The following is a 26,296-nucleotide window of genomic DNA, read 5'->3' as shown; positions in this document are numbered from 1 at the left end:
TTTAAAAATGTATCTTTCAAGCCCGCACGCAATCTGGCAGGTACAAGAAGCCCCGTAACAGAACGATCGACCACGCTTGCTTCAGTTCATGGCGACATGAAACACACCAGAGTGACACTTAGTTGAATGAGAGATGAGTAAGTGCGCAGTCTCACCTGGAATGAGCACATGAGGGTCTCGTCGACACTCATCAAGGCACCAGCGTTGTCGAACTCACCACAGTAGTTGGGCGCCGAGAAAATAGTAACCAGTTGTCGCTTGGCAAAGAACTCATACCCATCTTCCACAACCTGAGCACGAGGAAAAGAACGTGTCCACTTTACCAATAAAATGCCTTTTTAATAGCTTGTTATTGCATTAGTGCCATGACAGCACTGCTTAGCATAGCCTGATTATTCTAGCGCTCTTGCAAGAGATGCCAGTGTTGCATTAATTTTCTTGAAATAGAGCGGAGAATGCGACTAAACAAGAGAAGCAACAACGTAGGGCAGCATATTGTTCTGAAATCTTTCGTCTCCTGTTGCAGTATTCTACACTTCCTTGAAAAAGGACCAACTCGGACACTCCACATTTTAGAGCAATCAAGTGTTCATGCAAACATGATCGTTTGCATCATAGGTACAGTGTCCCTATTGGTGAGCACCAAAGCTAAATTTGGTGGCTTTGCCAAATGTTCCGGTCGACGCGAAATCATGAGAGCTTTTGCGTTCGTTCGCATCTATGGCCTTTGAGATGGTGTGCCAAATGGTTTCGGAGGCCCCGAGCCACTAAAAATGTTTCGGAGTGGCACCATCAAAGTGTTTCCGATGCGCAAGCGCAGAAGGTGCCCGTGAGAAAGGTTTTTTTTTAGAAAAAAAAAGATGGTTGATCTCTCAGTAATAGGAAAGGAAAACTTGCGTCTACAGTAGTAGTGGAATGTTTACTGAGCTTGCACAAGTTCTCTCGACGTTTAGCAGCGATAGCACCATTCAGCGCGAACGCACCTACGTGACGCTTAGTGATACATAATCATCCCGAGGACTGACGTTCGTGATCGATGAGTGAACAAACGCTTGTTCCAGCTGTTGGGGTTAACGGTGAGAGCGGAATCGGCATAAACGGTGCGACAGCCAAGGGAGCCGTCACTGAATGATGGCTGAACTTGAGCTAAGGCTTGAACGATGTTAGAGTCTTGAGCGCCGTTGCCATACTAGAAGAAGTGAGTGAGTGAGTGAGTGAGTGCCAACTTTTATTCTTTGAATGGGTAAGGGAGGCTAAACCAAGTAGGCTGCCAGGCCATGCTTCTTGATCACGTATGCCGCTCGTTCCAGGATTCGTGTCTGGATGTCCCTGTCGGTGCTGCAGCACGAAACTTGCGTCATGTCTACGCTGTTATTACGCCATTATTTTTACGGAGCGAGCGTAACTGAAGAACATGGAGTTACAGCCAGGCGACGGAGAGCTATATTTTTTTAATGAATGGTATGAACGTGGACGATGGATGGATGGATGTATGGATAGATGGATCCTATGAGCGCCCCTTTTATAAAGGGGTGGTGACAGGTGTGTCACCAGGCTCGCAAAAAAAAACAACGAAAAGATATTGATACTTATGTTGGCCTAATGCCTTATCTACTTCGATTAAATCAATTTTATTATAACAACAAAAATATATTTGTATTTCATCTCTCTGCATCTTCAGGCAGAATGACCTCATTTTTCCACTGTTTCCGTCCTTTATCTCTACTTTGTTGCCACCAGTACTCTAACCCTCTCCTACTTGCTTCACTCGCAGACATAGTCAGCTTTCCATATTTGTCCCTGAAACCCAAAGCCTCATGTAAGCTTGTACCCACACGTATACCGGGGTGGATATCGCTGCATACAATAAGAACATGTTCCATCATTTTCTTGACTGCACCACAGCATGTAAAGTGCTGTTCTTTACTGAAACTCGCTTTATGACTACGCGATCTAAGGAAACTCGACCTCACTTCGAACCGTAACGCGCTTCCCCTTGAAATATTATAAAACTTTTCCCGCCTAATTTAGTTCTTGCCCTTTCAGTGGTTACTGAGAGCCGGATACTTTTCCCTCTCTCCTCGCTGTCATCCAATAATTTCTCTCCACCTTTTTGACTCTTCGCTTGATGCTCCTTGTTGCCGTGTCGCCCACACTGCCAGCCATATGTGTACTGGTGAGCCTCCTAGTTATTTTTCTCCACTTTGTGTCCACGCTTTTTCTATACAAATCTAGGACTATGATTTAGTGTGAAAAATGCAGATCGACGGTATTAAATGATCACAAAGACCAGGCGGTCTCAATACAGGGCCAAGAAATATCGTGGGTAAGCGAAATACCGAGAAAATACTTGTTCTCGCTTACCCTCGGTACTTCTTGGCCCTGTATTAAGACCACCTGGGCTTCGTGATATTGAATACCATAAATAAGCATTTCTTGCCCTAAATTATAGTCCAAGAGCCTCGCCTTCTCTTCCACATATATCTACCGGCCGATGTACATCGTCTTGATTGTCAGCAAATAGGACAATATTGTCTCCATAAAATAGACCTGGAAGCTTCTGCTCAACCATCGCGCCAGCCTGTTTGTGTGACAAGTTAAACCCTACGTTGCTACCTTCCAGCGCTTTTTCCATCCTCACTAGGCACAGCATGAATAACAGCGGGGACAAAGGACATCCCTGTCTCAGTCCCTTGTTGATTTCAACGCTGTCATTGCTACTTATTCCAGCCCATTCTATGCAAACTGTATTTTCTCGGCATATTTCTCTCAAAAGCTGTATACAGCCGTCACCTATGCCCACTTCCTTCAATATGTCCCACTAAATTTCCTGATTAACGTTGTCATATGCAGCAGTGATGTCCAGGTAAGCTACGTATAAGGGTATCTCTTCTATTTCAGGTATTTATATACACTAAGTAAGAACAAACAAATTATTGTCTAACCACCTGTCGATTAGAAATTCATTCTGCAGTTCTACCAAAATATTTTGCTCTGCCCACGTTCTTAAGTTTTATTTACTGCCTGCATCGCCAGCCTGTATACCACAGATTTAATGGTTAGCGGCCTATACGAGCGAATGTGAACCTTTTCTCCCTTGCCTTTATATATTAGGTTCATTCTACTTTGCCGCCAAATGTAAGCACATTTCTGCGGATTTCAGCAGAGCTTCTTTAGTGCTATGTCCTAGTTCGTAAATGAGGCGGACGGGAACCCCATCTAAGCCCAGAGTATTGCGCTTAGGAATTTTTCTTTCGGCCTTCTTCCAATTGAAATTCTCAAATACTACTTCTTCCTCGGTTCCACTTTTTTCATACTTTTACTGCCTGAAGAAGTTCCCTGGGCGACCTTTTTAAACAAATCTACCATTACCTTTCAGATTTGTAAAACCATTCGTTGGGGTTTTTGAGGTATTGTAAATAAATGAAAAACCTAGTGCTTCGCACCCTTGCAATTTCTTTCCACCTTCATCTGCCATATGTTGTTGCATTCTGACAGACGTCCTACCTAGCGCTTTTACGTAGCTCCAAAATATTCGAGATGCAGCGTTCTTTTTCTCGCGAATTTCCCTCATCCAGCGTTCACTTTCACCTTCAATTTTTGCCTTGAACAATTACCAATTTCTGCACAATGTTTGTTTTTCTCTAAATATATTTCCCATATTTCGCCGACTTCATTCTTTGGCCACTTCTCCCTTTTTGCCTGTCTGTGTTCCCGTCATGCTTCACTTTTCTTCTCGATCGCTTCGCGGATTTCTCTGTTCCACCAACTTTTTGGCTTTCTCTTTCCTTTCCAGCAAGTGGTTTTCTTCTCTTTTTTTCATCTCTCTCGTCAATACATGTAACAGCTCACTATACTTCTGAAGCGTGAGGTGACCACGACACCTGTCGTTGTGTAATGCAGCTAAAAAAAGGGCAGTTCTCTTGGAAACGCGCTGTGTTGAATGGATGCGTAGAAACGAAGCGTAGAAGAACTACCATAGATGTCACGATCCCCATGCATTTCTTCGCTTTACCAGGAGCACTGTCAAAGGACAGTGCGAGATATAAAAGGCATACTTGTAAAGCTTCCAAAGCATGTGACTGTGGCATAGTAGGTAGCGTGCCCGGCTTGAGTTGACCTCGACCGAAAGTTTGTGCCTTAAACTTCCGTTAGCAAAAGTTTTTTTTTGCTTTCTGATAACGCATATTTCTTCCACGTCATTTCCATGACAGAAAACGTCACTAAAATCTAGGTGAACCACCGCTTAAAAAATTTCGTGTTAAAAAATGCCATGATTTTTCATATGCCTAAATAAAGCGTTTGGGAGCGAGGGCGATAGACATTAACTAAATTGATGTTCTGTTAGCAGTGTTACTGCTGTCTCATAAATGTAGAAGCCATTGATCCACCGATGCTTATTTGAATTGTAGTATTTGTTTAGCGTCCATTTTGGCAGAGGCAAACTAACCATTTCTTTTGTACTGTTTTGTACCGTACGATAAAATACTTCACCGCCTCGCAATTCATTATTGTATCAATGTAAATCTGGAGCATGTTATTTTAAAAATAACGCAGTTCTTGCATAGAAAATCTCGCCTGGTGTGCCCTGCAGATGAGATCAAGGTCATGCTTGTGCAGAAACTTTGCGACCACATCGGCACCGAAAGTGAAAGAGACTCCCCGGTCGTTCTCCCCCCAACCCATGATGTCCTTGTCGGGATCGGCCCACAGCAAGTCACACAGCAGGCCCTGATCGGGCACGTCCGTCGGCCGCATTATCCGCTTCACCTGCTCCATGGACTGCAGGTCGGGGCTCAGACCTGGAAGTTTGTCCAGGAAAGCGTATATTTACCACCAAATGACTGCACTCTGAGTGTTCTACTGCGTTGCCATTTCACACACAAAAAAATTCTTTGTGTTAAAGCCAGCATGGTTCACCATATGCCAGGAATTAGTGCACATAAATTCAGCTTTTTGTTGCTGAAAATTGACAGCGCCTAGCATGTTGATGACGCCAGCATGGCGCAAAAGGCCTAGTGTTTTTTCGGCAGCTGCAGAGACTAGATTATCAATGAATGGACTTCCCGAAGATTGCGGCAATGCCTTTACTGGAATGATATGTTCATACAACTGGTCCCACATTTATAGAACTCGAAGGGGATCTCGAAGCATTTCGATATATTGATAATTTGAAATGCAATATATGCGTAGGTAATGCTTATAATAATGCACTGCAGGTCTCAAAACGGTTTTCGCAAACTTGGACGACTGTGAAAGGCCAAATACCGTATGCGTGAGAATGCACCTGACAGTGAGGAGCAACCCGGCGTAGAATGCCTTCTCGAAAGTTGCCACTTCCGTTGAAAAACCCCGTTCAGGTGATGATTTGGGCGAGGGATCTCCACTGTTTCAGGCGCGATGTAATCTATTCGTAGCAAAAGTGCCACGTTATAATGTGAAAAAGGGTGTTTTGTTGCATAATAGTATATAAAATATCACTGTGCTGCAGAAATAATTTCATTATTTGCGCATGTGATGAGTACGTCACTGCTGCACATTATCTTCCGGCGTTGTGCTATAGTGGCTGCTTGAGCCTGCAGCACTTTCGGGTGATGAGCGAGAGATTCTAACCTAAAAAAAAACAGCGAAAGCGCGATATAGACTCCTTGACATGCACGATTGGCCTGTTGCATCACTAACAGCGTCGCTCGTCGCTGTCGCATGCATTTTCTCGCATAATAACATGTATATTAGTTGGCACTATGCTAAAAAACAAACTGGAAGCTTACTCCACTAATTACCAGGCTTTCTTTTCATGCAATCCGTAAACTGGTTTTGCTCCTTGTGCACTGTCAGGCTCATCAAGTCATCCTCAATATCATTGAAGATCTCTAATTAGGCTAGTTCAGCGCCTCTTGGCAAAATTGACAATGAACGTGGATACAAGCTAAGGAGTGTGATAAAAGGTAGATTAATGGTGGCATTCGCATCATCATAACTGCATGGTTCACTTTGGCGGCCCCATAAGTGTCAACCATGGTCTCGGCATTAGTGCAGCCAGAAACAGTTACGTCGTCGTCAGAGTCGACGAAGTCACTTACTGTACCCCCGTACGTGATGGCACCCAAAAATGCTGATAGAGAAATTCAACGAAGCACCACACGTCGTTGACAGCAGTCAAAACGCACCAAAAGTAATCACCTGGCACCAAAGCCCACCAAGAAAAAGCCTCATGACGGTGTTTCGCTTGACGTCGTTGTGAATTACAGTGATTATTTTTGCTACGAGCAGGTCATGGTTTAGTTCCACTCACAAGTAAGGATTTGTTAGAAACCAGGCAAGAAGTACACAATTTTCCAAAGCGCAAGGTACCATGCTGTCCACAAACACCAAAGGAAATTGTATCGACATCTTTGCAATGGCATGTATTGCTTTGTTGTAGGCTGCCTATAGTGATTTCCTATTCGTCTCATTTTGGTGCCTCGGCACTCATACCCTTTGAAAAGCATGACTACGCCTTCAAACCTACAGATTTCGTATCAGACAGTCGAGTGACGCAAGTGCAGTGCAACCGAACAGATGAACACAATGTAATATTATTGTTTCGTCATCACCTGCACTCGAATAGATATATTACCTAGTTAGAATGCGGCTAAAAAGTATAATTATAAGGAAAGTACACTTATTCAGCTTCGGGGTGGCGCAGCGTTAAATATGGCCGATGTTTAGGTGTGCGGGGCTTCCAGGTACATGTGCACCAACTCCGTACTTTCACATGGGAAAGTGTAGAAGACTTCTCTACTGTTCGATACGGCCAATTATTGGGTATACCAGGTTAGATATATCCGAGAGCAATTATGATTGATATGTAGGGTTTAACGTCCCAAAACCATCATATGATTATGAGAGACGCCGTAGTGGAGGGCTCCGGAAATTTCGACCACCTGGGGTTCTTTCACGTGCACCCAAATCTGAGCACACAGGCCTACAACATTTCCGCCTCCATCAGAAATGCAGCCGCCGCAGCCGGAATTCGATCCCGCGACGTGCGGGTCAGCAGCCGAGTACCTTAGCCACAAGACTACCGCGGCGGTGCCCGAAAGCAATTGTATTCAAAATTTCGAATACCTACAGATTTTTATTCGAGGTACATTTAAATGTGGTGTTCCGCGTGTGTAGCAGACCAGACGCGTACATACCTCCGTGCATGCAGAAAATCTTCTCGTCTACAATGGCAGCCACAGGTAAGCAGTTGAAGATGTCTGTGAACGTCTTCCACAACTTGACGTTGAACCTCCTCTTGCCTAAAACAGGTTTAAAAGAAAGATGGTTGCAATGAATTCAATTAGTGTTAAAGCGAGGGCACGACGTGCAAAAATACAAGCTCATTTCAGCACATCGCCAATAGCGATTCATATATTTCCGTGGTTCTATTGTTCATAGTTTACAAGTTGAAAGTGCTGGAAAGTTAGCAAAGGTAATCATATTAGAAATGTAACGATAAGCGAAGTATTGGCAAACGTGAACTACGTGGGAAAAGTGGAAGTCTGCAAGAGTTTTGCAAGAACTAATAAATCCTGCATAAAATGTGGCAGATGCGCTCTGCCGTGCGTATTTCTGAGCTTGGGTGTCGAAAGAGGAAAATGGGAAATAGCTCATTGCAGAATAGATGCATTTCAGCAGAATGAGGCGTGGATAGTTGGTTCAATCCTAAATATAAGCATTAGCCCATAGACGACAAAAAAAAAAAACTACACGGTAAAAAAACGAGGTCAGAAAAAGGGCCTTTTTCCGTACTTTATTTTTCCCGACGCTACGGAAGCACTATACAATTAGCGCAAAACAACGCTCGAATGACTGTTTGCAGCTATTTTTACGTTAGGTTCACTGTACTTTGAACATGACAGAGTTGAAGAACTGGTTTAGCGGAAATTACGGCATCGGCGTCAGTGTCGGCGTTGGCGTCGTTGGTAGTAGCGAAAATCATCATCTTGTGCGTGATCGAAAAATCGAGAAAGATGCAAATAAAATAATGAGGTATTCTAGGTCCGAGTGGGGATTGAACACGGGTTGTTGGCGTAGCAAGTGGATGTTTCACCACACGGCGACGCCTTCGCTTGTGAATACAGTGAAAATAACTTTCTCTGCTCGGTAATGAAGCGAAAGTGACTTGCGTGCTTTACAAACACATGCTTCCTGTATACATGCTTCAATATAAAACATGAAATAGCGCAGTACCAATTTATGGTGCGAGCATACAGTTCCACTGGGCGTCAGAATATATGATTATCATTATGACTTCATGGTTTAAAGCTGGTTGGCCACTATATTAGGCACAGACGTTGCTGCACGAATTCCCTTATGCCGCGTAGTGGGTGCATAGCAAGTTTGAGAAGATTTTAGTTATTAAGTGCTTGAAGTACACCCTAGGGACCGGATACTCTTAGGCGGAGCCTAAGGACCCCCCTCCACTTTTTGTGTTACAAGATCGAAAGAACCTCCTTGATTTTTCTTTTGTATTCATGAAACAATATATATTCATGAAAGATTACAAACTTGCTAATCCAAGCTGTCAGTGGTAGGACTGACAAAATAATATCTTCGCGCATAGAATGGGTAAAATTCTCACCGCATTGGCAGGTGTGTGTATGTGCATATTGTGCAAATTTCAAACTGTGCCTTATTACAATCAAAAACGCTTCGCGAACTTTGATGTCGATCTAAAATGTGAAAGCGCTATATTTGTGCCTAACTGGCACCAAATGCTCCGCAGAGAACTGCAAATAGTGTCCTCGGAAGAATGGACTCAGCCTGAGAACTGTAAGCATATCACCGGACGAAGAAATTGTAGTTGCTACTTGGGAATCAGGAGAAATAAGAAGACTGTGATTCCTTCAGCATTCCTAAAGAAAATTCCAAAATGTGACTGTGAAACAGATGGCTCATAACTACATGAGGTGTTAGATCACTTTCAAATGCCATACATTATGGAGAACAATGCCTTGAAAAGGGTTTTATTGTTTTCCACTTTAACATTGCGGAAATTTGTCCATCGTACTTCTAGAAGAATTGCAATCCTTTCATTGGCAAAGTGTGCAAGTTAGCATCATTGCTTGAGTAGTATCGACAAAAAAGTCAACCTGACAAATAGCGATGACGTTAGCCACAATTCTGCAGATGCTTGTTTTTCTTTGAGAAAAATAAATGACCACATTGAAGATTATGCTCCTATTTACACCAAACAAATTCCAGCTTTATGAGTTAAAATGCAGTGAGCTTCTAACAACTAAGTGGCATTTTTTCGACTACAGGGAACTGCAAACATGTGTGTGGCAGTGTCGGTTGGCTTGTGAAACACCAAGCTACGCTTAATCATAGTTGAACACAGCGCACGACTACATGGATACAAGAAAGGACAAACCGCGGCGCTGTGCAGCCCCTTCTTCCAATCTCTAGTGTCCGTGTAGTTGTTCACTGTTAAAATATTATAAAATACTGTCACCAAGTGGCATAGCTTTCTGTCCTTCTAGAGTCACATTTCATAGCTCTCCAACACCTGCCACTGAGGTTATTCAGTGAGCAAGTGATTTTGCTAGTATTGTAGCTGGTAAAGTTATAAGTATATTCTTTAGTGCATTTGAAGAAGTAACGTGGACGCTTTCAGAGAACTGACGAAAGAAAAATGAAAATTGGCCAGATGCACTCTAGGGATTCAGGTGACACACTTGCGGAAGCACATCAATTGCGACCAAGGAAACTACCTGTGCGTAAAGCGATGCGCAGACGCGGAGTGGAAGAAGCTGTGAACTTGGAGTTTTTCGAAATTTGCTTGCCTTACTAACATCACCCGTGCCACGTGGCGTGAACAACATGAACGAACGTATGGTTCTTGTAGTTTCATAACTTCTTACACCCATCATCTTAACACATTTTGGTGAATAATGAGTTAGTCATTGTTTACTAGCCCTCGAACGTTTTCTTGGGAATCGCATGCAATGGTCACCTGTTCGCAATTAGAACTAGCCTTTGTCTCCGGAACATTCGTTGCTTTATAGAATAAAATCGGAGTAAGTATGCTGTTTAATACGACAACACGAAGGCTTTCATTATCAATAAAGTATAGAGATATATTTCTGTGAGATTTCAATCGAAAGATGCCCCCTAAGTAGTCCTAAAGCAAGTAAATATCTTTCTTTGAAGAAAAATTTCCCCATATTCCTAAGGAAAGACTAATTAAATATATTTTGCATTAGATACGGGACCTAATTCCAGCTCAAATGGTTGGCATGCCGACAGTTTCGCACCCTACATCAGCTGATTTTATTGGTAAGCTCTCTCACGTGCCTGCTGCATCGACGTAGTGTAGTAATGATACAGACAACGGAGCCCTAAACATTCAATCATGTGACTCAAAATGAGCAAGTACGCGTAACTCCCACTTTATTAGAACGAGAAAAGTTAAAGAAAAAGTAACCATGTTTATGAAATTTATTTCACCATTAGGAGGCCGTGCATCGCAGTATGGTTAATTTGGCCTAGTCTTTTACTTAATTTAACCAGTTGCTACACAGTTTGCCACACAGTAGTCAGTAATCTGTACGGAGTATTCTTCATAATTTTCATGAAAATCGGTGACGATTATTCTTTAGCACCACTCTAAAATGTCGCGATTTTCACTACTTTTGCTTTCGCAATTATAATTTGTAACCTAATAAATAAGCTATGTAGTTGCATGCTTGTTCTTTTTTTGTGATAAGCGAAAAACTTTTAGAGAAGACCTTAAGTTTAAATGCTTTATCGGAAGTAGTAAAGAACAGCCCCGAATTGGGAGACAGTCAGAGGGAGTCACTCAAAATTTAAAGTGTGGATATTTAAAAAGAAAAGCTTAACTGTGAGACACAAATTATGTTTGCATAGGACAATAACAATAATAATGCCATTATATAAAGGATAAGATGATGTTCATAATGAGTTCATTTCTGAGTGATACGCCTGCAAGGTTGCCCAATCTGAAAGTTGCAGAAGTGCCTCGCCATGGTGTTCTAGTCGCTCAGGTACTCAGCTGCTCACCCGCAGGTCGCGCTATTGAATTCAGGCTGAGGTGGTTGCATTTTTGACGGAAGTGAAAATGCTGTAGGCCCGTGTGCTCAGGTTTGGGTGCATGTTAAAGAGCCCCAAGGGGTCGAAATTTCTCAAGCCCTCCACTACGGCGTCTCTCATCATATACAGTGGTTTTGGCACGTTAAACCGCACATATCAATGATTGCAGAAGTTCCTTCTTTCCACTTAAAGCGAACCACGACTTTTTTTTTCGCCAGAAAGCTGTGGTAAGTTTAACATAACGAAGTTTGAGTTCTTTTATTTGAGATGTTTCCCGCCTTTTATAAAAATTGCACGCAAAATAAAAAATAGTTCATTATCTGAACACACTCGCCAGTGACATTGTTCTGAATCTCAGTGCTGTAAAAACTCATTAGGTAGAATTTCACAGGACGGGGCTACATGTCCTCATTAATGAAATGCCGATTTATCAAAAAAGACAAGTATACTTAATTAATTCATTTTTTATGAACACGCAAATCCTGTCGCAATTTTGCATAAGGGCAGCGTCAAAGCTGCAATTTTTGTGATTCCCGACATTGTTTTCAATGTCACCGCAGCTGAAGTTTAAATGTGCCTTGAACCTATCGCAAGGTTATTACGTACCACCACGACCAGCATGTGCGTGTGCTTGTGCTTCTCTTGCAGGTAAAATAGCCGGCAACCGACCGCTCTTTTATATAAATGTAGCAATCTTGTTCTATACCAGAAGCCAGACCACAGCTTACACTTTTTTCCCCGTTTTGTGATATTGAGCGCACATCACAGCAAGTTAAGATGAAGCTGCGGTAGATCTCTGTGAGGACAAAAGTGTCACGTGAAAGAAACCGACCATTATAGCGATTCGGGCAGCACCGCCTCATTTTGGTTGCCTGTGGATGTATTTTTTTGTTTCGCTTATCTGCGGTGGTTCGGGCTAGGTAGGCATGGAGAACTGTTTGAATTAGGCAACCTGTAGTCAATTATGCCAAAATTAACGAAATCTTGATGTCTGTAAAAAGTGCATGTGTTGACTGAAAGCAGTGAACACGGTAGATGTACCTGGCTTTCAAATTAAAGTGTTGAATTAATTAGCTGTTACTGTAAAATTAATGAAGCTTGGGCGTACTTGTTTACATGTGTACCTAAATTTTACTTGTATCTCGACATTTAACTAGACCGAGAATGCGTGATAAGCACTACAAAAGTCAGCTTTTACTGATCAAACAAGGACAACTCATAAACAGCCTGTGTTTTATCGCAGGGGTAGCCACTTGATATCTGCTTCTGAAAACTCTTGCACTGCACCGGCCTTGTACCCACTCAAGCTTTTGTGAAGGAGGAGTACTTCCTGTTGACGTTAAATCGCACCATTCTCAACAAATCCCACTGTAGTGCACGTGGGCCTCCAAGGGCTACGACGATTGGATAAAACGGCCCATCAGGTTATTGCAGTGCGATTGTCACGAGCCCTCAACCCACCACATGACATTAGACTACTGGAAATGCAGCTCACGCTTAGGGACCCCCAAGCATTAGGGCTCCTAACATAACTCAGGCGGCTATCACGAATGTGTCAATAAGCGTGATAATGAGACAAATAGCGAAGAGGCACTCCTTCGGAGCCCACACGTGAAATGGAGAGGAAGCGCACACTCATCATAGAAGCCGTAGATGCGGTTGATGGAGGCGCACTCGTGGTTTCCGCGCAGGATAAAGAAGTTCTCCGGGTACTTGATCTTGTAGCAAAGCAGGAGGCAGATGGTCTCCAGGGAATGTCGTCCCCGGTCTACGTAGTCACCCAGGAAGAGGTAGTTGCTCTCTGGAGGGAAGCCGCCGTACTCGAACAGCCGGAGCAGGTCGTAGTACTGGCCGTGGGTGTCACCGCAAATCTTTAGGGGTGCCTCGAGCTCCAACAGCATGGGCTGTGTCAGCAACACCTCGCGCCCTTTGAGGCACAGGCCGCGGACCTCGTTCTCAGTAAGCTGCACACTCTTGCCTGGTCGAGATCCACGCACTGCACAAAAAGGAAAGCAAAATGAGGCCTTGAAGCTCCCTTCACTGTTACAAACGGCAAGAAGGCCATTGCAGATGCATATGCGCCCATCGACACACCGGTGCCAGTGCAAAATAATGGACTATTTTACGAAAGCATGTGAGCGCCGCCACCAATTCTGCTGTTACGAATGTTTTCTTTTGTATTTTGTGACGTGTTCTTATTGGGCCGAAAGACGTAGAAAAGAATACCATTGAAAAGGAGTTTATTGGCGTGTATTGCGATAGTGGCCCTACGAAGAAAACACGATCGGGACAGTGCAACGGTGAAGCAGCTGCCGGCGACGATCAGCACGAGGCGAGCGAGTGAAGCCCAGGACCCAGTACCCAAGCGGTGGCGATGTTGCTTGCCAACGATGCGTTTTCTTCTTCACAATTTTCCCCCGCCGAAAAAGAGCCATCCTGGCGACCTAAAAGTCTGGAGGCAGAAGGCTATAATATGGCTTAAGGCGGTCGACGTGGACGATGTCACGTCCACGCTGGCGCATGTCGTCCGATGGGGAAAGTGGCTCAATGAGAAAATTCACCGGCGAGGTTTGCTCCAAAACGCGGTAAGGACCCTCGTACTTCGGGACGAGTTTTGAGGAAAGGCCGGGGGTTCGGTAAGGAACAGCCAGCCATAAAAATGATCTCGGGGAATAGCTGTGGCTTCGTGAAGAGCCGGCGTTCTTTTCTTTCTGGCGCTGCTGTTCTTGTGACGTAAAGGTGCGTGCGAGTTCACGGCACTCTTCCGCTTTTCGGGCAGCTTCGGACACAGATGGGCCTTCGGATGCGTCAGGACTGTATGGAAGGAGAGTGTCGATGGTGTGGGATGGTTCGCGTCCATAAAGGAGAAAGAAAGGTGAAAATCCAGAGGTTGATTGTGCCGCGGTGTTGTATGCGGACGTGATAAATGGAAGAATGCGAACCCAGTTAGTATGATCAGATGTCACATACATCGCGAGCATATCGCCGAGTGTGCGGTTAAATCTCTCCGTGAGTCCGTTAGTCTGCGGATCGTATGCCGTGGTCTTGCGATGAACAGCATGGCATTCAGAAAGCAGAGCTGTGACGACTTCTGATAGGAAGGCTCGACATCGGTCACTTAGTAGTTCTCGAGGAGCACCATGTCGTAGTATGAATCGATGGAGGACGAAGGACGCCACGTCCCGCGCAGTGACACTTGGAAGGGCGGTGGTCTCAGCGTAGCGTGTTAAATGGTCCACAGCGACTATGATCCACTGATTTTCATCCGATGTTGTCGGCAGAGGGCAATAGAGATAAATTCCGATTCGATCGAAAGGTTTGGCAGGGCACGGAAGCGGTTGAAGCGCACCGGACGAGTGAAAAGGCGGTGATTTGCGGCGTTGACAGTCAGGGCAGCCCATAACGAATTTTAGAACAAAATTATACATTCCGCGCCAGTAGAAGCGACGGCGAATGCGTTCGTAAGTTTTGAAAACTACAGCATGGCCACATTGGGGATCGTCGTGAAAGGTGGTGCATATTTGTGATCGCAAGCTGCGGGGGACAACCAAGAGCCACTTACGACCTCCAGGCGTAGTTGCGTCGGTGTATCAGCCGATCACGAATGGCGAAATGAGCAGCTTGACGTCGGAGAGATTGTGATACCGCAGTGGTTGACGATCCAGAGAGACAATCAAAAAGGGAAGCGATCCATGGGTCCTTGTGTTGTTCACTGGCAAACGAGTCGAGGTCGAGAGATGCGACGGAGTTGGTACCAGTGGTTCCGCAGGCCGAGTCGGGAGGTAAAGGCGAACGGGACAGGGCGTCGGCGTCAGAATGCTTGCGTCTGCTGCGATAGATCACGCGAATGTCGCACTCCTGGATTTGCAGTACCCACCGAGCTAGGCGGCCAGAAGGATCTTTCAATGTGGCGAGCCAACAAAGTGCATGGTGTTTCGTTACCAGGTCGAATGGGCGACCGTACAAATGAGGGCAGAACTTGCGAAGCGCCCACACTAGCGCTAAGCACTCTTCTTTAGTGACGCTGTCATTGGCCTCAGCTTTAGTGAGCGTGCGACTCGCATAAGCGACGACGTATTCGGCGTAGCCCGGCTTGCGCTGGGCGAGGACAGCGCCAAGACCAACACCACGCTAGCGTCTGTGTGAACTTCCGTTGCAGCTGTTGGATCGAAATGCCGTAGAATGGTGGGAGATGTTAGCAGACTACGAAGCGTGGCGAACGCGACGTCGCAGTCAGGAGACCAGGATGAAAGGTCTGCGTCACGGCGTAGGAGGTTGGTCAGTGGTGACATGATCGACGCAAAATTTCGAACTAAGCACCGGAAGTACGAGCATGGTCCGATGAAACTGCGTAATTCTTTCAGTGTAGTAGGTTTCGGGAACTCGGCGACTGCTCGCAGTTTTGCAAGGTCGGGTAGAACACCATGATTGGATACGATGTGCCGTAAGATGGACAGCTCTCGCGCAGCGAAGCGGCACTTTTTGAGGTTCAGTTGGAGTCCAGCGTTGGTTAAACACGTCAGAACCAGTTGGAGCCGAAGCAGATGTGTAGGAAAATCGGGAGAGAAAACGACAATGTCGTCGAGGTAGCATAGACACACAAACCACTTCAGTCCATGCAGTGTGTTGTCCATGAGTCGTTCAAACGTGGCAAGGGCATTACAAAGCCCAAATGGCATAACGTTAAATTCATACAGGCCATCTGGTGTAATGAACGCAGTTTTCTGGCGATCAGCTTCTGCCATAGGAACCTGCGAATATCCAGATCGTAAGTCTAAGGAGGAGAAGAATTCGGCTTCTTGGAGGCTGTCAAGGGCGTCGTCAACGCGCGGTAATGGATAGACGTCTTTCCGCGTCACCTTGTTTAATCGCCGGTAGTCGACGCAAAATCGAATCGATCCATCCTTCTTTTGAACTATTCGAACTAGAACGACAGGAGATGCCCAAGGACTTTGCGATGGTTGAATAACGCGACGACGTCGCATCTCTTCGACCTGGTCGTTGATGACGTGACGCTCTGCAGCAGAGACACGGTATGGTCTTTGACGCAATGGCTGTTGTGAACCGGTGTCAATGTAGTGGTGCACTGCGGAAGTACGACCCAATTGCGGCTGAGAAACGTCGAATGAATTCGCGAAGTGCTGGAGGAGATTAAGAAGCTCGGCGCGTTCTTGAGCACTTAAGGTGTCGGCGATGGAACTCGAGAAGGTGTGACTCGACGAGCATTCCAGTGGGGAAAGGGCATGAAGTTCGATCGAGGCGCTACTGCACGATTCGTCTGACATGTTAAGAAATAAAGAAGAATCAAGGTAATCCACTCGACCGAGACATTCGCCGGCAAGTAGAGTAAGCGGTTCAGAAAGGGGGTTGTGGACGAAAATATTGCTTCGGCCAGCAGTGACATCAATTGTAGCGAAAGGCAAAGAAACGGCTCTGCGGCTCATGAAAATGTCGGAAGGTTTAAACAATACCGTAGCATCGTTATGGTCATCGCAGCAAACAGGGAAAACGGCAAGAGAGGCTAGCGGAATTTCAGTTTCCTCACGCACGACAAGTTTTGGCGACCACTCAAGGGTTTCGTGCAAAGGTTCGTCACACAGGTGCGAAAATTGAACTTCAGCGCGTGCGCAGTCGATGATGGCATGATGATTTGACAGAAAGTCCCACACGAGGATAACGTCATGCGAGCATACCGAAAGGACGATGAACTAGACAACGTACATAGAGCCTTGGATGAATATGCGGGCCGTACAGTTGCCGAGAGGTCGAACTGGTTGTGCGCTAGCTGTACGAAGCGATAGTCCAGAGAGCGGCGTGGTCACTTTGCGTAGGGAGCGGCAGGGCTGGGTGGCTATAACAGAAACGGCAGCACCTGTGTAGATGAGGGCAAAGGTAGAAACACCATCGACAGATATGGCGACGACGTTAGCAGGTGAAGTGCGAGGACTTGAGCATTTCGACGACGGCGCCGTTCTTGCCTATGGAACTGCGGCGTTCAGTTTTCCCGGTGTGAGGAAGCGGGTCGAGGACGCATGGGGGACAGTGATCACCTGCGAGGAAATGGGGAGCGGGGAGAGTGAGTCTGAGGTGAGGGCTGGGGTGACCGAGACTCGGGAAGGTTAGTGTATCCATACTGCGGTGAGGGATAGGGAGCCGGTATGTGCATGGGCTGTGGGTCATACGGTAACGGCCGAGTAGCGTCGTGGAGTGGTTGGAAGTGACGGCGACAATATCGTGCCACGTGTCCTGGAGTATCGCAGGCGTAGCAGATCGTTCGATTGTCAGGAGTGCACCAAGAATTGCTGACTCGTGGTGTGGCTCAAGGTGTCGAAAAAGGGGTGGAGTGGGGAGCAACTGAAGACATGGGTGGCAAATGCTGCTGGCAGGGTCTGCTGCGTACCACCTGGGCATACGTAAGAGGCGCGACCACGGGTTGCATAGCCGGCGCATGGGCAACAGGCATGGCCACAGGCTGCTGGTGGGCAGCGACGGGAACAGCCTGAGCTACCTCTTCGGCAATAACGTCGCGGAGTGGTGAGGGCAGACGAGAGGACGGCGGCTGCTGCGTGAAGAGAATCAACGACAGTTGCCGAGCTACTTCTTCACGCACGAAGTCTGTAATCTCTTGTAGGGTTGGTGAGTGGTCGGGAACGGAAGTGAGACTGGAGAGCGAGGCGGCGTGTGAGGAAAATGGCCGAGTCAGTGCGCGCTGCTTGCTCAACTCGTCGAAACTTTGACACAAAGTGATAAGTTTCGCAACGGTGGCAGGATTACGGGCCAGGAGCATCTGAATTGCGCCGCCATTTATTCCTTTGAGGATGTGTTGAATCTTCTCCAACTCGGGCATGGTGGTGTTCACACGGTTTCAAAGACCAATAATGTCTTCGATGTAGCTGGTGAACGATTCTGTTGGCTTCTGTGCGCTGTTAAGTTTGGCCTGGAAATTCATCTTGGCACTCGCCGTTGTGAGTAAGCCGGTCCTATGGAAAGGCTCTCAATCCCTTCGGCGCCCAGTCTGACAGACGCTGTCAAAGATTTGACCAATTATCCCGACCAAGCAGCAAGCAAAGGCGAGTTCCCGTCCTTCAAATGCGGACCCTTTTGTCATCCTTTCAAGCAGCAGTGGTGCCTGATGACCTCGGTGATTCACTAGCGACAGGGAAGCTGCTGTGGCCGGCGCCAGGGCTGACGGGAGAGCGGCGCTCCTTTTTAATCCCCAGTCAAGTAGCCGACCGGCCGACTGCCTATGCCCGCCAGGCATTGTCCCTGCTGGCCGGAGGATGAGACGTCGTGTCGCCGCGACGCCACAGAGAGGATAACCGGGACGGCGTCTTCCTGGAAGAGGCTGCAGCGGCCACCGCAAATCACCCCGCCAATTAGGCGAGCCGTGCGGCAGACCCTTTGAAGTATGCTGCTTGAATCGTGGGAACTCTCAACTAGCGGCACACACACGACGAGGAAGAGCCCTGCTGGCGCCACCACAGTGCAGTGTTCACGTGGACCGTGCATGCTCGCCCCCCTCACCTGTGTGTGCGTGATTGGTGTTCGACTCGGAGAGGAGGAGCCCGACAGGGCATAAAACGACGCCGCAGGGTGCTGGACGTCGCTCTGAACTATGTAACGTTCAACCACCACGCTCGTGGTTTGTGAAACCACTAACTTTTCCTTTCTGTAAATATGTGTAAATAATGTCTTAAACCATGTTTTTGTTCTTCGCATTCTCCAACGACCTGCTTCCTCCTTCGTCGACCTTTACAGCGCGAGTCCGCAAGCGTTGTTCGGCTCTGGACTTGCGGACAGCGGGTCGGCCAAAAACGTCAGCAAACAACGTTTTGAAGATGGACCACGTCGTAATGTCGTTTTTGTGGTTGTTATACTACATTTCGGCTACGTCAGCGAGGTAAAAAATGACGTTAGTCAACTTGTTCGCGTCATCCCACTTGTTGTTTGCGCTCACCAGTTCGTAGTTGGTGAACCAGTCTTCCACGTTGGTCTCATCAACTCCGCTAAAGACCTTCGGCTCTCGCAAGCGAAGAAAGCCGGTGTTGCTGGAGGATGGAGTGGAAGAGCCAGGTTGGGCATTGTTGGTGGCCATGATGGGAGGTAGCGTTCGGTTGCGCAGCTCCAGGTTTAAGCGACGGCGAATGGCAGCACCCAGGTTCAAGCGACGGGGAATGTCAGCACCTCCACCAATTGAAAAGGGGTTTATTGGCGTGTATTGCGACGGTGGCCCTACGACGAATACATGATCGGGACAGTGCAACGGTCAAGCAGCTGCCGGCGACGATTAGCGCGAGGCGAGCGAGCGAAGCCCAGGGCCCAGTACCCAAACGGTGGCGATGTTGCTTGCCAACGATGCGTTTTCTTCTTCACACCCCAAACATATGTATGTACACGTCAGCAGTAGCACCACTAGTTTATTTGTTCGAATTGCGAAACGGCAAGGTTAACAACTTAATATATGGCAGCACTGAGAACCACCTGTAAAATAGTCTATACTCAAATTTAAGGAACCCTTACGTGGCAGCCATATCCTAATAGCTCCTGTGGCAGCAGGTAAACAAAGTAAAAATCATATGCCATAAGTTACCGCTAGTTTTCACCGAACGCTATCTAGCAACGTTGGTTCGCCACAAAATTGTTGTCGGCTGCCTCTAGTCCGGGGAACCACACAGCATTGGTTGACAACTGCGAACTTGGAATCAAGATCAAATGTGCCTACTCTCAGCAAAAGTTGCAGGAGTAACAGACAGTACTCGATGATTCAAATGCGACATCGAATTCTTTTGAATATGATGACTAGTGTGTGCAACGGCTCAAGATAACCAGATCAATTCGCCGCCCCGAACTCGAGGCTACAATTGAAGGCATGTGCATTAAAAAGTTTGTGTTGCACAGTGCCCCAGCCTTGAAATTGTTGGTGGAAAAATGCATTTTCCCACAAGCTGGTGCAGAATCTTATCAGCGTTCAGAAGCAATGCACGCTTCTGTATCATGCAATCGCCAAGAAACAAGCTATATTTTGACAATGAAGCTGTACGGACGCGAAACATGTCAAGGGAGTGAACACTGATCAGCGTGGCAGCGCTCTGGGGAGCGCCAGCACCGCTCGCATGGTTGGTAATCGAATCAAATTGGTGCAGGCGCACACACGTGCACTGCTCTTGATGTGCCACAGACATGCAAGACCGGTGCCTGGATACCGCGGAACCACTCGTACGATTGATGTAGCAGGCGGCGTAAAGCCTCGCCCATGTCCGTGCACCCATGCGCCGCGAGGTTTCAATCGCCGGCCGTGCAGCCTACCCAGGCGTGGCGCGGAGAGCAGCCACGCTGAGCCATGCTCACCGTAAGAGTGGATGGCACTGTTCATTCTAAACAACTAATGCTGGCTCAGGTTGGATGCGAGTACACGCCTTGGACATGGAATGACACTCGTTGAACACGTAAAGGCATACTGACCCAATTTAGAGTTGCCCCGCAAAGGACATGTTTGTCGTTCTTATATACTTTTATTTCGTTTCATGCTCGTGCCATGACGATTCAAATTTACTTCAAGGGCACCTTTATAAGAGATACAAGAAGCTCGCATAAGTGTCAGGTGCTCGCCAGTGCAACGTATTGACAAGGCATGTTGTCGAAACTTTGCACTTCCCACAAGAGATGCAGCTCTAACAGTATATTTAAAAGCCCTACTGTCAAGCTATACAAACAACAATGTCCTCCCGGCTGCTCATTGATGAGCACCTATAGATACCGAAGATTGAGTGCACGTGTTTTCAGGGCCCTGGCTCAATGATCAATAAAACTCGTTGTAAAAAAAAAAAAACTACCATAGCGCTCAGTCAGCTAGCTCTTCAGGCACCCAGTACGCGTGCAATGGACGGGGGAAATGCTTCGTGCAGTCCCTCTACGTAGTTTCTCCTTCACCTGTCCACTTGAAATCGTGACACGAGCACGAATAGGAATTTAATATATATATTGTGATATTCTGGTTGCTTCAAGCTGTTCAACGCGTTTCTGGGCCTACATGAGCATGTCGGAGCATACATAGCATTGCCAGACCAAACAGGCGTTGCCACGCCATTCGTGTCGAAGGCCGTCAGTTCTTGGCAACGCACCACTACGAAGAGCTGACGTGTAGAAAGTAGACTTTGCAGAAGCTGCTATTTTTTGACTGGCAACAACTGCTTTGCTTCACACTGAAGTGCCAAAAAATGGCGGGCGATCGAGCTCCACCTTCAAGTGTAGATTGCGATAGCGTAATCAGGCCTCTTGTGCATCCCTTTCTTGACTGCTAGCCGGCGTACGTTCAGATGCCGATGCCTTATGATGAGGAGGGTCGCTCTGTGGCGTTGTGCTCTGAGAATCGCGAGGTCGCTGGTTGGACAACCCACTCCAAAACGTTTTTTTTCTTCTCTGTTTTTTTCTTTGCAATCGTGTCATTAGATATTTCAGAACGTCATATCCGTGACGGAGATATGTCACGGAGCCGCGGTGGACCCCGGCATAAAACACTTTCATGTTAAAAGAACTATACAGTGACGGCGTCTGCGCTTACAGTACAACCTAGGCGATTGAGTAGGGTGGTTAGGTACATACTGCAATACTTCATGCACATAATATTCAGATGTAGGTTCTTTGACAGTCGTTACCATAGAGGGGTTTAATGAATATTTGGTGCGTCGTGTTTGAATTCGAACGTTGTACTCAATAAAATCCAGACGAAACAAAGGCTTCAAAATTTATTCAGATGGGTTGTGTAACTTGGCGTTTTACCACAATCAAAAAGCAGCAAAAAAAAAAAAAACGACAATGAGTCACCTTGCTTCACAGGCCGATGCCGTGGTTGCGATTTTTAACAAATCCTGGCTGTTGCATGATATTGAAAAAGGAGTGCATGGTATGAAATATTTTTGAAGTTGTTACTACATGGTGCAATGACTAAAACCAATGGCCTAACTACATACACGTAATCTGTGCTGGAATTAATGCAGTTGGTCTTTATATAAATGACACGTGTCACACTATGACATGTCATCTTACAGATTATTGATATATTTTTTTGCGTTACAGCATTCAGTAAATTTTTTTACCTGGTTGATGTACCTCCATGGTTTAAGTAGTCGACACTCTTTCGTAGGGAGACTACCCTTCCTACCCACCTCCCATTTGCTTAAGATGATTATTCATGATGTGTGCCTGCCACATTATTCCTCTTCAATCTGGGATTCTGAATATTGTACACTTATGAACACTCTAAAAGGCGTCCAGAATCACTCAGCCAGTGTTATTGTTAACAATTACTCTCGTACTGCCACTGTCGATTTAACAAAAAAACGGTCTATCCACCCTGACCTTTCTGACAGAGAAAGCAGGCCCACGTAAGCCTCTTTCAAAAACTAATCTTACGAAGCCTGAAATGAAACACACATTTGTTCTCGCCCACTTCTAATGTTTCATATCGCGGGGACGATAAGTCCAATTCCTATTCAACCATACCAGCATGTACTTCGACTACTACAGGTCGAAGAGTTCATCTGAATGAAATCACTTCCCTTCCTCCATCGCCAGCAACCCTGACCACGCATCATTAAAGGACGCCATCTTGAACTTTCACCACTTTTCTCTCCAATATCAGTAAAATGTAAGTTGCTTGTTGGTTGATTTGATTAATTACTTTTGATTTGATCAAACAATCTCGAACTTGTTGTATATTGGAAACATTAGCACAGCATCTTTTCTTTTTTTTCTTTACCCTGCTGTGCCAGGATATCCCTATAGCTGTTCTTTTTTCGGACTTTCAACTAGCCTTTGGCTATATGTCCAACAAGTGCGTTATCTGTACATAGATTATGAAATAAATATTACACTCTAAAGCTCTAAAAAAGCTATATAACTTAGGTAAATGCATGTGAACTTCAGCTTCCACTTTCCATCTTCCTGGTTTTGCTGTTTCTGCCAGTCCACTAAGCTCACGTGCAACCTGCCAGCTTGAGGGATTTCACGTGCCATCATTCATTCGCACCAAGGAAAAATTTGCAGTGGGGCACGTGCTTTGGCTGAGAAGTCCTCATTTACGAGAAAATCTGCGTGCGACGTTGCAGCAAAAGAAAAAAAAATTGCCATAACTCGAATGGTGGTGACGGACGAACATCATTTTAAACTTAATGAAGAATCGCGCGGCAACTGCGATTTACTTTGTCATTACCGTCAGCTTCATCGTATGAAATTTTTCGTTCGATGCGTAGTCACTAAGCCCGAGAGATGCGTTATACTACAAAACCCTCGCATCACTGCTCTAATCACCAACAACTATTACAACAGTAACCTTTGGTGGTGAGAATAATCAGGATATTATACTAAGGATAGTATAGAGAACATGATGTAAATGTGAAAAAAAAAATAAAGTGAACCAATAATGCCCTATCAACACATCTCAATGGTAGAGCATCAGACGCATTCTTCGAAGGTCGCAGATTCTATTCCGGCGTTTCTTCACATTTATCTCGTAATAACTTAAAATTGAAGCCTCAACATCGCTGTCTGTTACATCACATTAACCTTGTGTCTTACAAAGATAAACAAATAGCTCTTAAATTTCAACTTCACTCCTTAATTCACAGCGCGGGTTTTTTTTTTTTTTTTGCAGATGAAAGTGTTGATATAAGGGCTCGTTTTTCTGTTAGACACAGCACTAATGAGAAATAATGTTATGTTATGAGAAATAATGTTATGTTGAGAACCCTCAAGCGAGGGTTGACAGTATTATTAAATAAATAAAAATAAATAATAGCCAGTAATGCCAGTGAAAGTATAGGGGATGTTATGAGAAGTAATTGTAATGTAAATGTGACGAATGAAAAACCGGCAGGCCTGCGCTGAACGCGCAGCACGGCCACAGCGAAAGCTAGAAGAGTGGGCTTTAAGAGCCTTTTTTTTAACACTCTTTTGTAGCTACTGCAAGTACACTTGCAGGGTACCCACTATGCAGTTATTAATTAAGTAGTAGGCAGGCATTTACAATGCTATCTTTTGTCATTCTTCGTAGAAGCGTAGAAGCGTAGAACCTGCTGCACATGTTCAAGGAACTGTGAAATTTTTGTGTGCTGTGGGGAACGACGATGAAGAATTTTGCCAGAAGTTTTTTGTAATCCACAAAATCTTCCACTATGGGTACGCGCCACCGTTAATGGGTGAACAAGATCAAGTTTTTGTAAAGAGTTGGAGCATTCGACGGTCCAGTCGATGCTCAATTCACGTTATCTGACACCTGGTTGTTCCTTTGCTGTTGTATAACGCTTTATCACTCATATTAACGCGATTACTTTCCCGACATCAAACCTGCCTAAGGCAAGTTTGCTAACGAGTCCCAAACACCGGCGTGGCTCAGCGATATAATACTACGCTCGGACACAGTCGACACAGGTTCTAATCCTACTATATCCTTGATGCTTTTTGTTTAAGTTTTTTTTTCTATTTTGTGCGATGGTAATTACGGACACCAGCGGCGATGGCGGACAACTACGGAGCCACGCGTGACCCGTGTTGTGATCTCATAACGGCTTTCGCTGTGAAAGTGAACGAAAAGACAGTAAAATGGCCAGTGTTCACAATTTACCGAATCTAACCATCACGCGTGAAACCGCGCCTCCAACCCTTTAGCGTGATCCACGAAATGGGGTTAAAAGATCGATTAGGCGAAAAGGAACGTTATATATCCGACAAACCGACTGGGCCTCACTTCAAATGTCGTCTACGCTTGAGGTCAAAGGCACACTAGATGTCGGCGTTCAGCGACGCGCGATAAATGCACAAAATGCAGCAGCCGTTATTGTGGTATCACCGCGGGCGCCTATAAGACGCCATGTTGAAGGAACGCCGGGTGAGTGCCGGTATGGTGGCCCTGAAGTAGACGATACACGCAGCCGGGTGCCGAGAAAGGACCAAGGGCCACTGTTTATAATTAAAATATACACATTAGCATGGCGCCCCCTGGAGGCGAATTGATATGTATTGAAACAAGAACCGAAATCACATAACAGTTATGACGCTTGCGACGGTGACGACAGCACAAAAAAGGCGCTACTAATGCACCGGCTGACATCCAACGTGCAGTTGCGAGCACAGACGTTTGGTGCACGAGCAGTGAAAAGAACGCTTGCACGCGCTACTGTCCGCGATACACCAGCTTCTTTTTTTTGACGTGGTCTTCAGCGCTTTAACTCGTTGTATAAAAACCAAATACGATGCAAATCCGTGGTAGTGCACCATCTATGGGTGCGCTGTCCATGTCGGGGCGTGCAATGGTACGCGATGCCCATTTAAAAACCAGCTCACTTCTCGACATGCATATCCTCTATCTTGCGACTCCACTTAATACACGGCTGAGGAGAAGCGACGGCCGAGTCTTGCTCTGCGAGGGTCGCCCATGTTTCACCATTATTGCGATCAGCGGACAAGGGTGAGAAAACAAACGGAGCTCGCTCGACGAGAGGTCACCATCACCGGCGAGCACGAAACGCACGGCGGCGAATAATAACGGACTGAAGACGAAAGCACCCACTAAGTATGGATCCTCGCTACGGAGTGCACCCCCTCGGGAGAAGATCGCTCCTTTTGCTTCCTTCACGCTTCAGTTTAAGTTCCTAATAACAGAAAAGGAGAGTAAAGATGTCGGCGATCGCGTCGGCAGTGTCCCCTGGAAAGACGCCGAGGTGGCACCGGCAGCCGGCGTGTGACTAGCTGCCAACAAATTCCTGTGCCATGGCCCACTTTTTTCAAGAACTACAGCAGCATGACGTTCAGTAAGTTCGGCCGCCGTGCTTACCTTCGAGGAGCCTCTGTAGCATGCTGTCTATGTTCAGTCGCTCGGGCTGGTCGGCCATCTTTCCGAGAACAAACGGTCCGGCGTTTCGTAGCCACCACTTTCCCCACAGACGACGATGGTCGCACGTCCCTGAAGCGGCTGAAGCAACTGAACTCGACCACGGCGAACGCGCACTGATGACGTTGTCAGCACGGGCACGTGGCTCACGTGGATGCCGTAAAGCACCTCAATATAATGATGATGATGATGATGATGACCTCATATGGATGGCACTCACCCACTAAGGCGGATGAGCCAAGAACAGGGTGACAGGATACCTAATCTAGTTATACTAAAACTCATCTCAAACATTTGTTTAGAGATCAAACTAGGAATAAATAAATA

General features: G+C 46.2%; 1 protein-coding gene across 1 annotated transcript in view; it reads right to left on the bottom strand.

Annotated features, from left to right (window-relative positions):
• The window catches only part of LOC119163189 (serine/threonine-protein phosphatase PP1-beta-like), a 32,413-nt gene extending 6,339 nt beyond the window's left edge, over positions 1 to 26,074 (bottom strand). Inside the window, exons 1-5 of the mRNA XM_075890830.1 lie at positions 25,913 to 26,074; positions 12,716 to 13,078; positions 7,182 to 7,286; positions 4,579 to 4,802; positions 156 to 290 (exon numbers count right to left, since the gene is read on the bottom strand). Of these exons, the coding sequence (XP_075746945.1) occupies positions 156 to 290; positions 4,579 to 4,802; positions 7,182 to 7,286; positions 12,716 to 13,078; positions 25,913 to 25,970 (885 nt within the window). The 5' untranslated portion in view covers positions 25,971 to 26,074. The remainder of the gene's footprint in view (positions 1 to 155; positions 291 to 4,578; positions 4,803 to 7,181; positions 7,287 to 12,715; positions 13,079 to 25,912) is intronic.
• Between the last annotated feature and the right edge of the window lie 222 nt (positions 26,075 to 26,296).

The sequence above is a fragment of the Rhipicephalus microplus genome, chromosome 3, assembly GCF_043290135.1.
Source record: "Rhipicephalus microplus isolate Deutch F79 chromosome 3, USDA_Rmic, whole genome shotgun sequence".
Taxonomy (NCBI): domain Eukaryota; kingdom Metazoa; phylum Arthropoda; class Arachnida; order Ixodida; family Ixodidae; genus Rhipicephalus; species Rhipicephalus microplus.
Note: the sequence above shows the minus strand (reverse complement) of the source record. Positions and strands in the feature narration are given on the sequence as shown.